Source organism: Neovison vison, chromosome 1, assembly GCF_020171115.1.
Source record: "Neovison vison isolate M4711 chromosome 1, ASM_NN_V1, whole genome shotgun sequence".
NCBI classification, from domain to species: Eukaryota; Metazoa; Chordata; class Mammalia; order Carnivora; family Mustelidae; genus Neogale; species Neogale vison.
In genome coordinates this window covers 186,817,821-186,835,676 of record NC_058091.1, presented here as the reverse complement: position 1 = coordinate 186,835,676, position 17,856 = coordinate 186,817,821, and the positions used below count along the sequence as shown (strand labels likewise).

Below are 17,856 nucleotides of genomic sequence, written 5' to 3'. Positions count from 1 at the left end.
ATTTCAATGAAGAAATTATTTCTATATGAAAAGCAGAGACATTTGAGGAGTTATCTGCACGTAATTCAGTAAACGATTTACAGTAGGAGATTTTAGTTCTAGCTTTGCTGAATTAATTAAAACTGTCTGGGCTCAACTTTATTCTCCATTTAAAAAAATCAATAATATTTCTGCTTCCTTCAGAAATTTTGGGGGAAAATTTAGAAAGGAGATGTAAAAAAATTTTTTTATTCCTGAAGAATTAAAGACAGTTTTGAAATTATTAAGAAAATATTTGTTGAATACATGAGTACACATTTAACATCAATGAGAGTCTCTACCTTCCAGCTAGGGAATGTTTAATCTCAGCATGCAACTGGTATTTGGTGTCGGCATAACAAAGTTATAGTGAATAAGCACGTTAAACCTATTAAGTTCTATAACGATATAATTAGATCTTAACGGGTAGCTGCTTTGTGACATTGTTTTTTATACACAGATGGACAAACATGGTAGCACAGGATTCAGTTATATTTTTTAAGCTCTGAGAACTGGGAAAATCTAACAAGACTGTCCAGCAATAAATACTTATAAGCACATCACTTGTGATTATGCAAGAGACTTGACGTACCATTGAACACATACCACATCACTACTCACAAACTATGTGAACCTGAGCCTTTCTAGGCCTCAGTTTCTATATCTGCAGGCCTAAATTTAATAGTACTATCTAAAGTGGGGTGTTAAGGGGATTAAATAAATAATACCCGCAGAAAACACCTAAAAAATATTAACTATTTTATTATTACGATTATTGTCATGAAAGTTTACCATTTGATTTCCTTCAATTGAACTGGATACTTGATTACTTAGAACTCAAAGTAGTGTTTCCTTTTATATATGTTAAGTGAAGTTGTTACCATGGGAATGGTGAATAAGACGGGAAAAGTTGAGATGAAAGTTGGAACTTACCCTGAATTTTCAACTAGAATATTTTCATAAGGTTTCTTCAAAATTTGCCCGTGTGTGCACGTAATCACTTTGGATGATTTCTGTTCTTTCTTTAGATTAACCAACGCATACAAACTCATCCATTCAGACACCTGTTCTTGCTCTGAGCCTTTCCTAGGGCTGTACTACCTCAAATGCCCTTCCTTCTCATCTCTGTCCTCCCATGCCTCTTCCACCACAGATAGTTCCCCAACGATTTAAATCTCTGATGATCTGCCCTCCTGAACCTCTATATCTTAGAAGGCCTATTTTTCTATTTGACCTCATCATATTGTTTAATATGTCAGGAAACTTTTCACTGCTTCTATCTTCTTTCTCAACCTAAGAGTGTATACTTTCTTTTTTTTTTTTAAAGATTTTATTTGTATATTTCTATCCATCTCCATATTCTCCACATCCCCCAGGCAGCACTTACACAGTAAATATCTGCTGAACGAAATAAAACACAAAAACAGTCCAGAATAAATCACAGGATTAGAAAGGAATTTAAACATCATATAGGTCAATTCCTTACTCAATATTTCCATATTCTCCTAAAGAGATTATCTCAGCATAAATCACTCTTTTTAAAGATTTTTAAAAAGTAATCTCTACACCCAATGTGGGGCTCGAACTCATGATCCTGAGATCAAAAGTGGTATCCTCCACCGACTGAGCCGGCCTGGTGCCCCTCAGCTTGAATAATCCTTGTAATAGAGAATTCACTACTACTCAGGACTTCTATTTTGAAGAAGGTTTTTTTTTTTTTTTTTTTTTTAAGATTTTATTTATTTATTTGACAGAGAGAGAGATCACAAGTAGGCAGAGGCAGGCAGAGAGAGAAGGGGAAGCGGGCTCCCTGCTGAGCAGAGAGCCCGATGTGGGGCTCGATCCCAGGACCCTGAGATCATGACCTGAGCTGAAGGCGGAGGTTTAACCCACTGAGCTACCCAGGCACCCCTTGAAGAAGTTTTAACATCAGGAAATTGTTACTCGTGTAGGATCTAGGATTATTGCAATTATCTTGGTGTTCATTGCAGTCCCCTTTAGATCTATTAACCACTGGTAATAATCAATAATAATTCTATTTATAATAAAGCATGGTGCAAGGAAAACAAATGCTTAGTCTGCATACTCAAGAACACAAAGCAATGAGGGTTAAAGATGAAAACTCTGAAAACTGACTATGTGATTTGGGACAAATTTCTTTTACAAGATTAATGTTAAAAACAGCTAATTAAAACTAAACACTACATTTTAGAAATGCTAAAAGTTAGAAAAGTTGGAAAGTTAATATTTCACTTAATTCAGTTAAATATAGAAATTTAGTATTTATTTATAAAAAATTAATAAATTAATTTAGAGCAACAATATATATGCATTTGGAGTTATAAGAAAATTTAGGGGCAAATAGAAATTGGTCTGTTTGTCTTTTAAATGTAGGTTAAAGGTTTTCTTGAGTGAAATAAGTCAAGCAGAGAGAGTCAATTATCATATGGTTTCACTTATTTGTGGAGCATAACAAATAGCATGGAGGACAAGGGGCGTTAGAGAGGAGTAGGGAGTTTGGGTAAATTGGAAGGGGAGGTGAACCATGAGAGACTATGGACTCTGAAAAACAGTCTGAGGGGTTTGAAGTGGCAGGGGGGTGGGAGGTTGGGGTACCAGGTGGTGGGTATTATAGAGGGCAAGGCTTGCATGGAGCACTGGGTGTGGTGAAAAAATAATGAATACTGTTTTTCTGAAAATAAATAAATTGGAAAAAAAAAAAAGAAAAAAACTCCATTATAGATGAAGCAAGAGTTCATCTTTGAATTGGTTATGGGAGTATCTTCTGGAAGAAATGTCTTTTAAGTCCTTCTCAAAAGATTTGAGATTCTGTGGTCTATGATGGCAAGCCAAAGTGATAAGCATTATTATTGTTCAGCCTTTTATTTCAAGGTTATGTAGCTGTGGTCTTAGGATGACCTAGGAACTGAGGAAGAAAGTCAACAATTTCTTTGCTGCTAAGCAAAGAAAAACATTTAGAAAAAGTTACAATTAAATACCAAATACCAAATTTTTGGTGAGAAATTATGACCATTACTGAGAAGAAAAAAAAAAGGATATAGTATTTGCTAAGTACATTAGTAGGCATATCAACTAGTAGTGAGGAACTCCAGGAATAAAAATAGAGAATTAGAAGTGAAAAGAAATAACTTTTAAGATGGACATATAAACAAGGGAAATTTGCAACAATAGAAGATTTAGCAATTTAGTACTATTTTGTTAGAAACAATAAAAGCTATCTATATTTAAATGATAGAACAAAAAAAGCATGAATAATCAACAGTAAACAATAAGACCTTCTTTTTGACTTGCAAATGTATTTTCTAAAGTTCTTCTCTGTCACTTTACAACTATTAGAGTTATTCCTGCTGACAAAAGGAGCTGAATTTTACCCAACAATCTTGGAACAGTTTGAAATACAATTTGAAAATGAAAAAAAATGTAAAAGGAAAAACCAGGAATTTAATTTTAAAGGAAACATCACTGTATGTAATGCATACCTAATAATATGAAAAATAACATAATATATATAAAAAGAACAAAATTATTTTTAGTATGAGCCGCCTTCTTGAATAATTTATCAGTGTTGGTTTGATAAGAAAAGATGAAGCACTCTTGATAATAGCATAATCCAGAATGCTTGTTAGGATTTCTTTTTGTTTCTTCGGCATGCTTATTTATTTTAATAATGCATCCAGGATCCTAATTTGGGTTAACTAACAGATGAAGAGATCTGGTTGCCCAAAAAGAGATAGGGAATGTACAACCTATAAATCTTTCAATAACATTAGAAGGTCAACAAGGCTGAGGTGAGGTGTGGGTTACAACAAAGAAAAGATTAATGTCAGCAGGCCACTCCCTGCCATTCTTCTTGTCTGGAGGAAGGAGATGAATTACCCTTTTCTTTTTTTCCTTAAAATGAGCTCCCCGTTCTCTCAATCCCATCCTATTGAAAGCTCCGGGAATACAGAAACTATTGATATCTTGCATCGAGAACAGACCCCAGCACACAGTAGGTGCTGAGTCTATCTGCTGACAGAATGAATACGTGTCATGTCTGTTGCATGGCAGACCAATTGAAATGTCATCTCAAATAGATAACCATGGGAATAGTGACATCCTTGACTTGGGAGACCTTTTGCTCAGAACAATGCAAAAGTTTTGCAGGAGGCTTGAGGTTAGGTTTAAAAGTCCCAAATCAGACAGCAGACCAATGGCAAGAAGAGTAAGAGGCAACCAAAGACTGCCCTGGAGCAGTAGTCCCAGGGACCGTGGGAGTGACAGAGAGCCCATGGAGTGGCACAGAGTGAGTCTGTGGGTTGTCAGTGACCTTGTAGGCCACAAATATCAGTCAGCAGTTAAGTGTTTACAGTCCTCTTTAATTAAAGTTTATTTGACAACTTGAGAGGTAAATCAAAAGATACCCTCTAGAGTATATTTCTAGGGGGTCTCAGGAGTGGCTGAAGTCAAAGGAAATACGATAACAACCTAGAAGGAAAGCTAGGTCCTTTTTACAATTGCTCCCTGACACAGGGTCACACTTGTAAAACTCACTCTGGAGATATCAGGGGAGGCAAGCGCTTTATTCATCCATCCCATTCATTACACTTCCTGTTCTGTGCCATGCAGCCCCAGACAGACTGGCTCTGACCTCCACAGGCTTGAAGGATACATGTCACTTTCTATTCCTTGTCTTCCTTTCAATCCCAAGGATACAATTTTCCAGAAGAGGACTTTCAACAGAAAAGTATTTGAAGGCAAGTGGAGAGGTAGATTGAAAACTAGCTGACAATTCTTGGAACAAAAGAAAGCACAATGGGAGTGAAGAGAAAATTATCCAAACAAAAATAAAGAGATGCCTCCCCTAAGATGGGGAGGCAAATGAAAGATTTCAGCTTTCTGCCGCATCTTTCCCTTTGCTCCCTACTAATAAGAATCTGGCTTAGATAGCTTAGGTATAGAAGTCAACGAGACAAGTACAGACTAATACAGGCCAAACTTCTAGATCATGATTTGCATAGACAGGAAAGCCACACTTGGAGAGGTTGGAGAAAAGAGGGGGAGGTGGGAGAGGAGGGGGAGGAAAGCCGATTCTTCTTCAGAGAAAGAGACAATTCTATTATATTAAGAACTGCCAATTAATGAGTACCCACTATGCCACGAGGCATGACGCAGATGTTTTAAATTCATTTTCACTACCTTTTTTGGTACATTTTATTATGTGCTTAACAGATGACAAAACTAGAAGCTTAAATAACTTGCTCAAGGTCATAAAGAAAAGAAGAGGCAAAACTAGATTCTAACCTAACTCTCTGACTCCTAAATTTGAGTTTTTCCCCACAATACTGCCTATATAAAATTTATTTGTTCAGTGATAGAAAAGTGACGATATTAGATTTCTCTTCAGGGAGCAATTTCCCAAGACTGTATTTTCTGTTTAGCTGGCTTGAATTATTGATTTGTTTATAATTGCCATCCTTTACCATAAAGATCTATGTTCAGTTTGGGGAATAAGAAGTCTATTAGAATGATAGTTTTCTTCATGACAACTATATCATATGTCAATTAAAATGAACATAACTTCATAATAGCCTGGCCAGGTGTTGCTATGTACTATAATAACACATTCAACATCTGTGAGAATCTTGACAAAAATTACAAATGATATGCCAGGCGAGCTGCTGTTTCTGAATCAATGCATTCTGCAAAAACTTCAAAAATCTCCGTATACTATAATGAAAGCATGTACAATCACAGCACCACAGAGGGAGGAGGTGAGGACAAGACTAACTAGCTTGAATATGGCTAAAGCAATAGGAAGCAGAATTCTGGAGTAGTCTCTCAAAGGATGAAACTCCCCCAGTTTCAGGTGTACAACAAATCTTACAACTTTTCAGTAGCCTCAATAATCTAAAAGTTCTACAGAATATATCTTTACTTATCCAGTTAAAGAAGAAAACAGGCAACTGTTTTTCTGTCTTAAGATTTATAATTAACACAGGGCAAAGGATCACAGCCAGCCTTCCCCAGCAGAGCAGTTACCTCCAATAACATGCCGTTTCTCTGGTTACAAATGAATAATCCTTTTTGCTGTCTTTTTTGACAAAAATTATTCATGTGTTATTGGCATGTTACCAGGGGAAAAGAGCTGAGCTGAGCTGAACTTTCAGTGATTTTTTAAAATTTTATAATCAAATAGCAATTATACTACAATCTCATAAACTATCGACCTTTACCCCTCCTCCTCAATTGTGCCCCAACATTTTGAAGAACAGAATCAATAGATGGCTTTCCATGAACCCTCTGAATACCTAAAACCAAAGAAAAGATGGAAGAGAGATGAGGTGAGGCAGAGCGCTTAGAGCTGACACGACTAAGATACCAGAAAAATTGAAATAGATTTCTCATCACCACGGCAAGGAAGTCCCCTATATGGCCATTTCTGGCCCTTTCAAATGGACTGGATCAGTTGTTCTCAACTTTGGTTCATGTAACATCATTTAGGCAGGTTTTACAAAACCTGTGCCCCAGTGCCACCTCATAGAAATTCTGATTTAATTAGTCTTGAATAAAACTCAGGCATCAGTATGCTTTAGAAACTCCCCAGGTGACACTAATGTGCAAAGATCTACCAACCTAAGTGAATAAACGTGAACCATATTGGCAAGGTTTTAACAACGTTTTTGCCTTACCAGGAGAAAAAATCCCCAAATTTCTAAACACCAAAACATGATAATATCAAGAAACAAGAGTAATAAACAATAACTACACAATGGCAACAACAACAACAACAAAAACCTCTTCCAAAACCTAGGAAAGGATGTCCACAATAGCCAAACTATGGAAAGAACCTAGATGTCCATCAACAGATGAATGGATAAAGAAGATGTGGTATATATACACAATGGAATACTATGCAGCCACCAAAAGAAATGAAATCTTGCCATTTGTGACAACATGGATGGAACTAGAGCGTATCATGCTTAGTGAAATAAGTCAAGCAGAGAAAGACAACTATCATATGATCTCCCTGATATGAGGAAGTGGTGATGCAACATGGGGGCTTAAGTGGGTAGGAGAAGAATAAATGAAACAAGATGGGATTGGGAGGAAGACAAACCATAAGTGACTCTTAATCTCACAAAACAAACTGAGGGTTGCTGGGGGGAGGGGGCTTGGGAGAAGGGGGGTGGGGTTATGGACATTGGGGAGGGTATGTGCTTTGGTGAGTGCTGTGAAGTGTGTAAACCTGGCTATTCACAGACCTGTACCCCTGGGGATAAAAATATATGTTTATAAAAAATTAAAAAAAATTATTAAAAAAAAAAAACCTAGGAAAGGAAAGAGGCTAGAAGAATTTTGTAAAAAATCTTTTCCCCCTCCTGTAGGAAAGCAACATTTACCAACACTAATCATTAGACTTGGTGCTGGGTACATAAATAGGACATCAGACATGTATTCCCCAAATGAGGAAACTGAGCCTCAGAGATGTGAAGGAACTTCCCTAAGTCCAAAGAACAGATAAAGACAAAAAGACTGAACTTGGTCCCAATTGTATCTCAAGTCCAAAGCTTTTGTTCTCCTTCACTTCGCCTGGAACATTTCTTTGCACTTGCTAACTTAACAGGTGCTAGGACAGAGTGTAATTTTAGCAACATTTCCACTGTAGGACCTTGAAGAGTTCATTCTAAGGAACTTAATCTGTAGCTCTCTGGGCCATTAGCAATCTGACACTGGCACTGCATAGGTAAAGGGGAGAAATATATAAAATAAGATTGGAGGGGCAGGTAGACTAATGGTAAAGGAGCTTGAATGCCAAGGAAAGAGTTGGAATGAATGAATGTATTAGCTAATTAACAAATCTACCTGCATGCCCTAGATTGACAGAACTCTCTAAGGGCTAGACAACGGGGAGATAAAATAGGTTTTAGAATTACTGTATCTAAGTGGCAATCTAATATGTGAAACCAGAAAACAAAGTACAAGGAAAAAAAAAATATCAAAACACTCCTTTTGCACGGTATAAGTAGGAAAAGACCCCAACAACCCAGAAACATGATGAATAAATCCACATAAGACTCATTTTCCATTCTAAAAAATAAACTCAGAAAAAGAAATTAGCATTATTTTAAACCAAATATTTTATGTTATTTTTTATCATAGCTATAGTAGAATTTTTCTGATGGTTTAATTTAGTAGCTGATAAAATATAGTTCTCCCACCCAAGACAGATGGTCAGCATGACATCCTAGGATTGGAGTCATTTATTAGCATATGTCAGAGTTAACAATTGAAAAAACCTGATGAATTATTAGTTTCCCTCAAGGTAAAAAGCACAGTCTCAAATTTAAACAAACAAATTAAAAAATCAGAAAAGAAAAACGAAAACCAGTTCAGTCTCCCATAAAGTCAAATATCTGCTTAAAACTCTAGATAAATACATAAATTACTAAGAAAAAATACATAAAGCTGAATAAAAAAGGAAAGGCTAGGTTATTTTCTTTTTATTTCTCCAACAGGATGATTTCACACTTCTCATTCTTTTTTTTATAAAACAACTTGCTTTTCTCTACTTTAAAGAGATATTGAAAATTAAGATAATTTAAAATCTTGCATACAAATATATACCCTGCGCTTCCTACATATCTAAACATGGAAGTTTCCAAGGCTTTAAAAAATGTGAAGCATTAAACAGTGTGCCATTTGGAATGTCAGCAGGGAATGTATTTGACATGACATTAAATTAAGCAAATTAACTCTAGTAATAACTTCTTTAGTTATATTTATTATACCAAATATTTAGTTCTCCTAGTATTTATTTTCATTGTGTAAGTTTTTTAACCACACATTTTAACCCTACGTGAGTGTGTGTGTGTGCACACACGTGTGTGTGTGAACTGATACACATGTTCATTTTACTCTGGGTCCTAGTCTTATGATTTCTTAATTTCTTTTGGTGTGACCAGAGTTAGTGCAAATAAAGATTAAGTAGACTCTATGAGATAGTGGCTCGTGATTTCTTTCAAAAAGTTTTCACAGATTTTGTAACTTTTCATTCTAAAAAAAGATGAGGACAATGGCTCTTTACATACCATAATCTGTGATTTTACAGGACACCAAATACAGCTCTTTCAGGTTTTGTCCTTCCTTTGCAATGACCTCCACACACCTAAAACACACACACAAAAAAGTGGTGAGTTACACTAATATATTTCAAGTTAAATTAGCAAGAGTTTGGCCATGACTGTAACAGGAAGAGGTCAGCTTTTGATGAATGCCACAGCTCTCTTCTTTCAACAAACTTCTTTCAAGGTGTTTCAGGAAAAAGTGTTATATTCCTTGCTTTAAACTCAAGTGCTCTAATACCCAAATGACTTTAATTAAGTACATTTATGACTAGTGTATATTTTAAAACCAAAGTGATGAAAAGTGTTATTTCTATAAGAGTAATATCACTTTTAGCAATAGATCAGTAAACACACGTTATACAATGAACATGTCATTTACATAATAATATAAAAGCAATTATAATGAAGCTAGAATATAGATGATGGTCATTATAGGTGGACAGTAATATTATTCATGTTTCAGTTATTAATGATGGAGTCTGATAACACTAAAATACACATTTTTGTGTACTTTATTCAATATAAACCAGAAATATTTAAAAATCTAACACTGGTTATAGATTAAAAAAAAGGAAGATCTGCACATGTAAGAACTTTAAGATCTTTTACTTTGAAATTTTTAATTCTTAATATTTTAAGTGAATTGTTGTATAGATATGTAATATAGATATAGATACATAAGATTTATAGTCTTTCCTGGTTTCATTTAAGTTAAAAGGCTTTTGAATGGTGCACTCAGATTTAATAGCCATAGCAGAACATGCAATACAGAACGGAATGAACTTTAAAAATAATGATTAACAACGCCATCCATTTTGTGGCTCAGTCTCCTACAATATCAGAAAAACCTGTACAGTCATACTGACACATAGGAATATGCATCCTTCAACGTAGTCGTTGCTTTAATCTTTATAAATAACAGTTAAGTAAAAGGGTAAAAGCAAAAAGAGTCATTAACCTTTCCTAGGAAGTAAGGATCAAGTAATTTGATACCTGTGTGTATAATCCATCAAAAAATTACTGAGTATCCATCTCTGTCTTGCAGATATTTTATTTGCTGTCTGGCTTATTTGTAGGAATCTTCATAAAATGTCAGAAAATTTTATACAATTTTCCTTCACACAATTCATTACTGAAGGTTAAATTAGTTATAAAGAGGACATATTTTTCCTTTAGAATATTTTTATAGAATATTGTTTTAATGGAATGATAAACATTTCAAAGTTCCTTGGAATAATTGAATAAACATTCTTTTTTGTCTTTTTTTTTAAAAAAAAAGGATTTATGACAAAAATGGAGAGGTTCTTCTATGGCTACAGCAGAAAACTTAAGACAACAATACAATGCAATTACCATTGATACAGCTTATTATAAAGGGAAAATTTTAAACCTAATTCCATATCATTTGACTTTAATGTAATATTTGAATAAACTCATAAAAACGGAAGAACAAAAGCAGATAAGACATTACAGGCAACAACTATGTTTTATTTACAACTTTAAAAATGAATTTTCATATGCTAAGGATAAAAATAAAGACCCTAGATGATTACAAAATCCTAAATTTAAAAAAAAGTCTGACTACTTTCTGCTATATCAAAGATACACATTTTATCCTCCTCTATCACCTACCAAAAGTTCACAGATGCAGCATTCTGTATGACTACCACAAAATGAAATAGATTAGTACAGAAATAATGTTTATGTCGTTTTTTTTTTCTCATGCTCTTTCTAAATAGTCCAAAATGCCTGATTTTACATTTGATTGTGAAAAAACTCTAAACAAATGCCGTATCCTATCTGCATTCCTGCTACCTGATTCTATGTAAGATACATGACAAGCACATAGGAACATTAAAGACACACAGAGCCCACTACGAAGAAAAAAATAACACAAATTGATTTCACTGTATAAGCCAGATCAAGTGCTGTTTCATAGGCAACAAGAACCAGTATTCATAGAAAATAAGGTAATCAAACGCTGGATGAAAAGTCTCTAAAAACTGATGAAAGGCCATGAGCATCAGGTTTCCCCCCTGTGTGTCAGTGGGAAGTCTTTATGAATAGATATAGTAACTAAATTTATCTTATTCAAGAGGCAATAGCCAAGAGATAACACATTATTAACAAATGAGTAGTAAATACCTTTTAGACAGAAAAAGAGAAAGGAAATATAAGAGAAAAGTACTTTGCTTTCACAAAGGATCACCTAGGATTTTTGCTCTGGTTTTAAAAGTTCAGTTGCACAAGGTTTTCCAACTAGTTTTAATTACCCTGTAATCACAGCCACTGTGCTAGAAGTTACGCATAACATGGAAGTATTCCTTGAATAAAGATTCATGGAGAAAAACACATTCCTTAGAAGATTTGTAGCAAAACTTAATTTCTTTAATGTAAATATCACATCATTCCCAGATGTGGTATTTGAGGAGAGAAACCCCAAATTCTGTGAATGTGGACTGAAACTCTCAATACAATAATATTAAACAAAATTGAGTGGTTCAAATAAATACCTCAAATAGCTATTGTTTGGAGAGTTGAAAGTGGAAATGGTTTGTATTGTCCTGTTACTGCAAATTGATGGAAATGAAACCCCACATCAACGAGCTAGTGCCTGAAACCTAGTGATTAGTCCAGGTCTCCTCTCCCAGGCAGCCTGGGAGACGTGTGACAGCACGTCTTGACAAGAGGCCTGCACAGTGACTATCCTTTCCTCTTGAAACTTCTAGAGTCCATTACAGTATATATTTGCAAGAAGTACATGAACATAACTCTGGTCTGTGGACTGCATTTATTCTAAATGATTCTCTATTTTAAAGGAGTCCTGGCTGTAGTCATGACCTTTAGTGTTATTAACATCAGAGCATTTCCCAGGTCACTGTACAGTAGGTATGCAGGCAACAAACAAGGTGGTAAAGGTCAGTAATTATTGAAACTTTTTGACTATAGGTACTTATGTAAGTTTTTTAAAGGGTATTTTTAAAATGGTACCAATAAAATAGAGAAACGTTTGTAAAGTGATAGAATCTTAAAGAAGGACAGTAAAGGGCTGCCTGGGTGACTTAGTCAAGTGTCTGACTTGATTTTGGCCCAGGTCTTGATCTCACAGGCATGATTTTGAGGCCCACCCTGGGCTCCATGCTGCATATGAAGAAGAAGAAAGAAAGAGAGAGAGAGAGAGAGAAAGAAAGAAAATGAGAGTAAGAGAATCAAAGATCACATTTAAAACTTTCATTTCTCCATCCTCTCTCCTATTCACAAATAATACATCGGAGAGTATCCATTAATCTCAATAATAAATTATAGTTTTGTCCCTAGGGACAAGCCACGAGTCCCTAAACTCAGAATCTAGAATTCGAATTTTTCCCATTCTTCACCCCACCCCCTGTTCCCATTATCCCTGAGAACAAACTTCAAAATATCATGTGATGGACATTCTCCACAGGTCAGTACATTCAAAGATTTCTCATTTCATGCATGACAACATAAAGAATTATAAAACTTGGGAAAAGAACTATATCCTCAGGGAAAGTAACAATCTATAAGATTATTAAGGAGGAATTAATAATGGGAAAATGGCATAGTTGAAAACAGCAGAAAATCCAATATTCTTAGACTAGCCCATGAACATCAAACACAAGCCAACTAAACGATTTTCCCAAATTCTGAGAAACAAAGTGATATGTATCTTAACAAGAAAGAATTAAAAAATCTGGAAAAACCCACCCTATTCTTACCTCCATGAAACCACAGAACCACCTACCTCCTTTGAAACCCCATACTCTCATTCTCTATAACATGAAGACCTGCACAAAGAGTTTCTCCAAATCAAATGCTCCAGGTTCAATATATTTTAGTTTAATCCTGAATTGCCTCCCCTCAAATTATTTTCTTCTTTGACAGGGTTCAGAAGAAAAAAAAATTGTTGCTGAGAGAAAGAGCAGGGGTGAAGGGAGGATGCTACATAGGGAGAGCATCTGATTGATTGACTGATTGATTGAATGATTTTAGAGAGGGAGTGGGAGGAGTCAGGGGAGAGGGAGGGAGAGAATCTTAAAGCAGGCTCCACGCTCAATGCAGAGGCTGAGGCAGGCTTCATCTCACAACCCTGAGATCACGGTCTAAGCCAAAATCAAGAGTCAGATACTTAACCAACTAAGTCACCCAGGTGCCCTTGAAGAAAATTTTTTAAATGGCAACCATTGTAAATTCTTGAGTAACAGCTATTGAGTGTGTGTGTGTGTGTGTGTGTGTGTGTGCCTGTGTGTGTATATATATATATGCACACACACACACTCTTCTAGAACTCCAAAAAGCATAAGAAAACCTGCTCCAAAGTATCCAGAATTATTATTTATAATAACACAATGTTATGTTCACTTGCTTTTGATAATGTTCTAAAATGCACCTGAAATATCTGATGAAATCTGAAAAGCAACAAAAAGGTTATTTTTGTCAGCTATATAGGAATTTTTTTTTTTTTTTTTTTTGAGAAGGCATTTACTTAGTTTCAGTGGAGGGAAAAATCTGTCTCCTTAGCAATAGATTCCTAATCACCTGATTTATGTGAAGGGTAAAGGTTAATGAATTAAGCTGTGTAAGCTTCAAAACTATCAAAGGAATTCAAAAGAGCCTTGAATTATGGAAAACAATGGCTCATTCTACATACATACCAAATTTTTATGTTTTTTGTCTCCTACTCAAAAGCTGGAACATGGCATTAGTGACAATTGAAAAGAACTAATGAGGAAATATGACTACACTGCTTGCAAGAGGAGTGTCCTAGGAGACCTTGTTACTGTTTGTGATGTGCTTCAAACCCAAAAGAAGCTAATTGGAGCTGCCAGACACTGGTTTGCAAATCTCACTTTAAAGGACAGGCTCAATCACCTTAGAGGTGTGGAAAGAAATGTCCCCATTAGAGATGCATTAGTATGGGCTTGGTGAATTTCTAAATAAACTTTAGGATGTTCTTTCCTAAGCCACTTTTATATTTGAATAATAGATATATCTTCAAGCAGAGGGAAAAATGCAACAAGACAAAAACAACCCCACAGATTTAAAACAAAAAAGTATGAAAAGGGCTGTAAAGTAATTGGCAAATAAGCACAATGGGGAGCTAGATATCTTTAAGACTGAATAAACATGTAGATCAAACTTTAAAACGTCTGAAATGCAAACACATTGTAAAAGGGATCTATTTAGGGGTTTAAGGAATAGAACTTCATTTTCATCATTTCTTGAAACTAAACAAGCCACCCTGTATTATATAGCTTATAAATGGGTAAAAGCATAAGAAGCTGCAACCCACAGACACATACAAATGAAAAAGGAATAACAGGATTTAAAAGATCTAAAGAGAGCAAAAAGGGAGCAAACTTGGCCCAATCCTGTGCAAGGAAACTCATCCTGACTTCAGGTCATTTAAATGATAGCAGAGGTCACCAAAACACAATTTGGCATCATATAGAAAGAATAATGATATTTGATTGATTTTTCTAAATCCTCAAATTGAGTTTACTGAAGAATAATCTGATCCCAGTGTAGCAAATGAATTGGCATGATTTACAGGTATATTCTGCTTTCAGAAAATGCCCTATATAAAAGATTTCTATTTACACAAAAAAGGCATATTTACAGGTAAACATGTACAAGATGAATCAATTCAATAATCTATTAATAATAGTACATTTCCCCTTAATACACAGGACTATAATTGTATCTATAAGCACTCTATTTATAGTTACTTTTTCTAGTAATATAATACCTTAACCTCACAGAAATAATATGCAGTATTATTGCTGTCTTCAACTTAAACAAGTGCACATAATAACAAATGAAAGACACAAGGCATCAGAATGATATGAGGAGTGTCCTTTGTATTTTATAATACACTTTCTTGTAAATGTTCTTCTATTCTATCCCATTAACAAGACAGTACCAAATATATACATAAGTCAATTTTTCACATAAACGTCCAAAAATATTCTCATAGAAGAGATGTTCATTGCAAGAGAGTTTTTTAAAAGGTTGACTTGCAATGAAAATGCTAAAGCATTTGCTCAAAGCATGTTCTTAATATACCACAGGGGCAAAGACTAGCAGTGACACACAAAATGTCACCAGCTCCACCAGTTAACAATAGTTATCTTGGGACACTCATTAAGTTCTCACTTACCAAATGTTATTCTCCAGAAAGCCAATATCTGATTAGTGAAATCTAAGATTAACTTAGTAATTTGCCACTTAAAACAGTGGAGAACTGATGCCCGTTTTGTCACACAAAGACAGCAAATGGTTACAAAATGAGAATAGTAGGTGTTTTTTTTTTTAATGAGATTTTAATAAGTGGCCTACAAATGGATATGTTATTGAAACTTAAGGTCTACCGGTTTCTACCTTTGCCAACAGAGGTGCTACACCTCTGAGGGAGGCAGAGCAGATGCTGTCATCGCTGATTCATTCTAGACCACTCTTTACCTAAGTGTCTCTAACATCAGGTAGGTTTCCAACTAGTGAGTAAGGAGGAGTCAGCACTGAAAAAAGGAGTTATACAACAACAATATTTTATAATATATTTAGGAAAGACCATTACAAACTAGCTCTTACAGAAATATTTTGTAAAACAAGTTTTAATTTATTTCTTAAAGTGCTTTAAATATGTTCAGATAGAATGAAGCCTCCACTATTTTAAAAACGCACATGCTCCTTAAGCTACTAAGAAACAAAATGGTTAAAAGCTCTTCTAAAATGGGTGGGGAGAGGGAGATTAAACTAACAAATTTGTGATAAACTTGGCTTTGGCTTTAATATTTCAGATGTATTTATCCAAAAGTCTTACTTTTAATTTTACCCATTATTCCATCTTTTTACCATAATTACACTAAGTCATTATATAACAGCTTGAGCTCACTTCTTCTAAGTATTCCTCAAAATATGCAAGAGGCAGAAAAAAGATTCTAAGGTTCTATTTATTTATTTAACTCAACCATGTTCTATTGAATGTAAATTCTGTGTTAGAAATATTCAAAGATATAATCAGAAGCCCACATTATTATAAAATGATGGTCGTAATGCTTATAATCTTGATAGATCAGCTACTATTTATTTTTGTTATTGCTGATGATAATATTCCCACCTAGGAACAGAAAAATCCTATCATTGAAAATAGTTATATTTCAGGACTAAAGGAAATGCTAGAAGAGAAAGGGGGAGGGAAATGTAAAGGTAAGACTTCCTAATTCAGCCGTTTATTCGTTCTTCAATGGGGAAAAATGTAGTTACTTTGAAATAGGAAAAGTTAAGAATACTCCTCCTTTTTAGCTTTTTGGGGTTCCATTTATTTATGACCAATAACTCTGGGGGAATCCAGGCACTGCACAGTGTTGATACAGTTAAGATTGGTGCTATCTTTATGGTTTCCTGGCATATTTTAAGACAGAGGACAGAAGAGAAGGTTTTTAGTATCCTACATGTTACAAAAATTTATTGTGTAGAAGCAAAAGCCCAGGCCCTTAAAAAACTCAGGAATATAAAAACATATAAAACTATGGTCCAGTTTAGTGCATGATAATTCATCAGGGGCCACTTCTTTTCTGGAAAAAAAGTGAGGCAATACTGTGGCAGCTCTAAACCAAGCCCTACCACCAATAATAAATATCAACTTTAACAGTAAAGCTAGAACTATTTCAAAGAGATTGTTAGGCTTCCAAACAACTAAAATGAAATTTAGGTGGACTATTCAACATATAATTGAAAATAATCTTCCTGCCCATCTCTACCCCATTTACTGTGGTTGCTTTAAGTATTGATAAGAAAGTTTCAATTCAAGAGACATCATATACTTTATGCTCACCTTTGGTTTAAAATGGCTATAACTTAAAACTAAATTATTTTAGTGGACTATAAAAACACCCAGAAGATGAGATTCTAGGCATTGTTCAGGAAAGAGTTAAGTACTTCCTTACCAGAAGACGCCACAAGTCGGCTTTGTAGTGACTAATTGCCTCTTTAACCTCTGTACTCTGGGAGCTGGCCTATGCTTCAATACCAGTTTTGTGATAGAGCCAAAGACTGATGTTCAACATAGACCTCCCATGACCTACGTAGCCAAGGAGTTAACTCAGACAAGATGCTGACAAAAGGTTTCCTTCTCACTTGGGAAGGCACACAATCTCTTTTTGGATAAGCCAAATTCTCAGAAGACTATAAAGCACAGTAGGTAAAGACAATTTATAAAAGTCAAAAGAATAGTTTCACTTTGGCTAACAATGATTCTAAACATCCAAATGTATCATTCAAAATTTTGTCCGAGAGATGGTTTTAGTGATAAGAAAAGAAATAGATTACTTATTTTAAAATGCAATGAAGAGGGCACCTAATTTGATATCTTTGAAAGCTCATAATTAGATAGCAGTAATAAGACACAAAGAAAGGAGGTCAAACATTCTCCATTCCAAATGTTTTCTATACGCTTCAACCATTCATACTCAGGAAGTCTGTACTTTGTCATTAATTTTTAAGTTTAGAAAATTTCTGGCCTGATCAAAAGCCAAATGAATAATTTTTACAGGTGATTTTCAGTAGTGATTACATAAAATGTAAATAAAATGAATTCTGCAATTGGGAGAAAAGCCTAGTGAAGGTTTCTTGTTAGTTTCTAAAAAAGAAGAGATGAGGAAGGAGTTCTGGATTAGGGAGCTGGAAAAGG

The 17,856-nt window shown here is 34.9% G+C and overlaps 1 protein-coding gene across 2 annotated transcripts in view; it reads right to left on the bottom strand.

Moving 5' to 3' along the window:
- FBXL17 (F-box and leucine rich repeat protein 17) overlaps positions 1-17,856 on the bottom strand; it is a 506,779-nt gene that overhangs the window by 152,741 nt on the left and 336,182 nt on the right. For both annotated transcript variants that reach the window (XM_044264392.1, XM_044264400.1), the window contains exon 7: positions 9,111-9,187. In XM_044264392.1, coding sequence (XP_044120327.1) covers positions 9,111-9,187 — 77 coding nt within the window. The remainder of the gene's footprint in view (positions 1-9,110; positions 9,188-17,856) is intronic.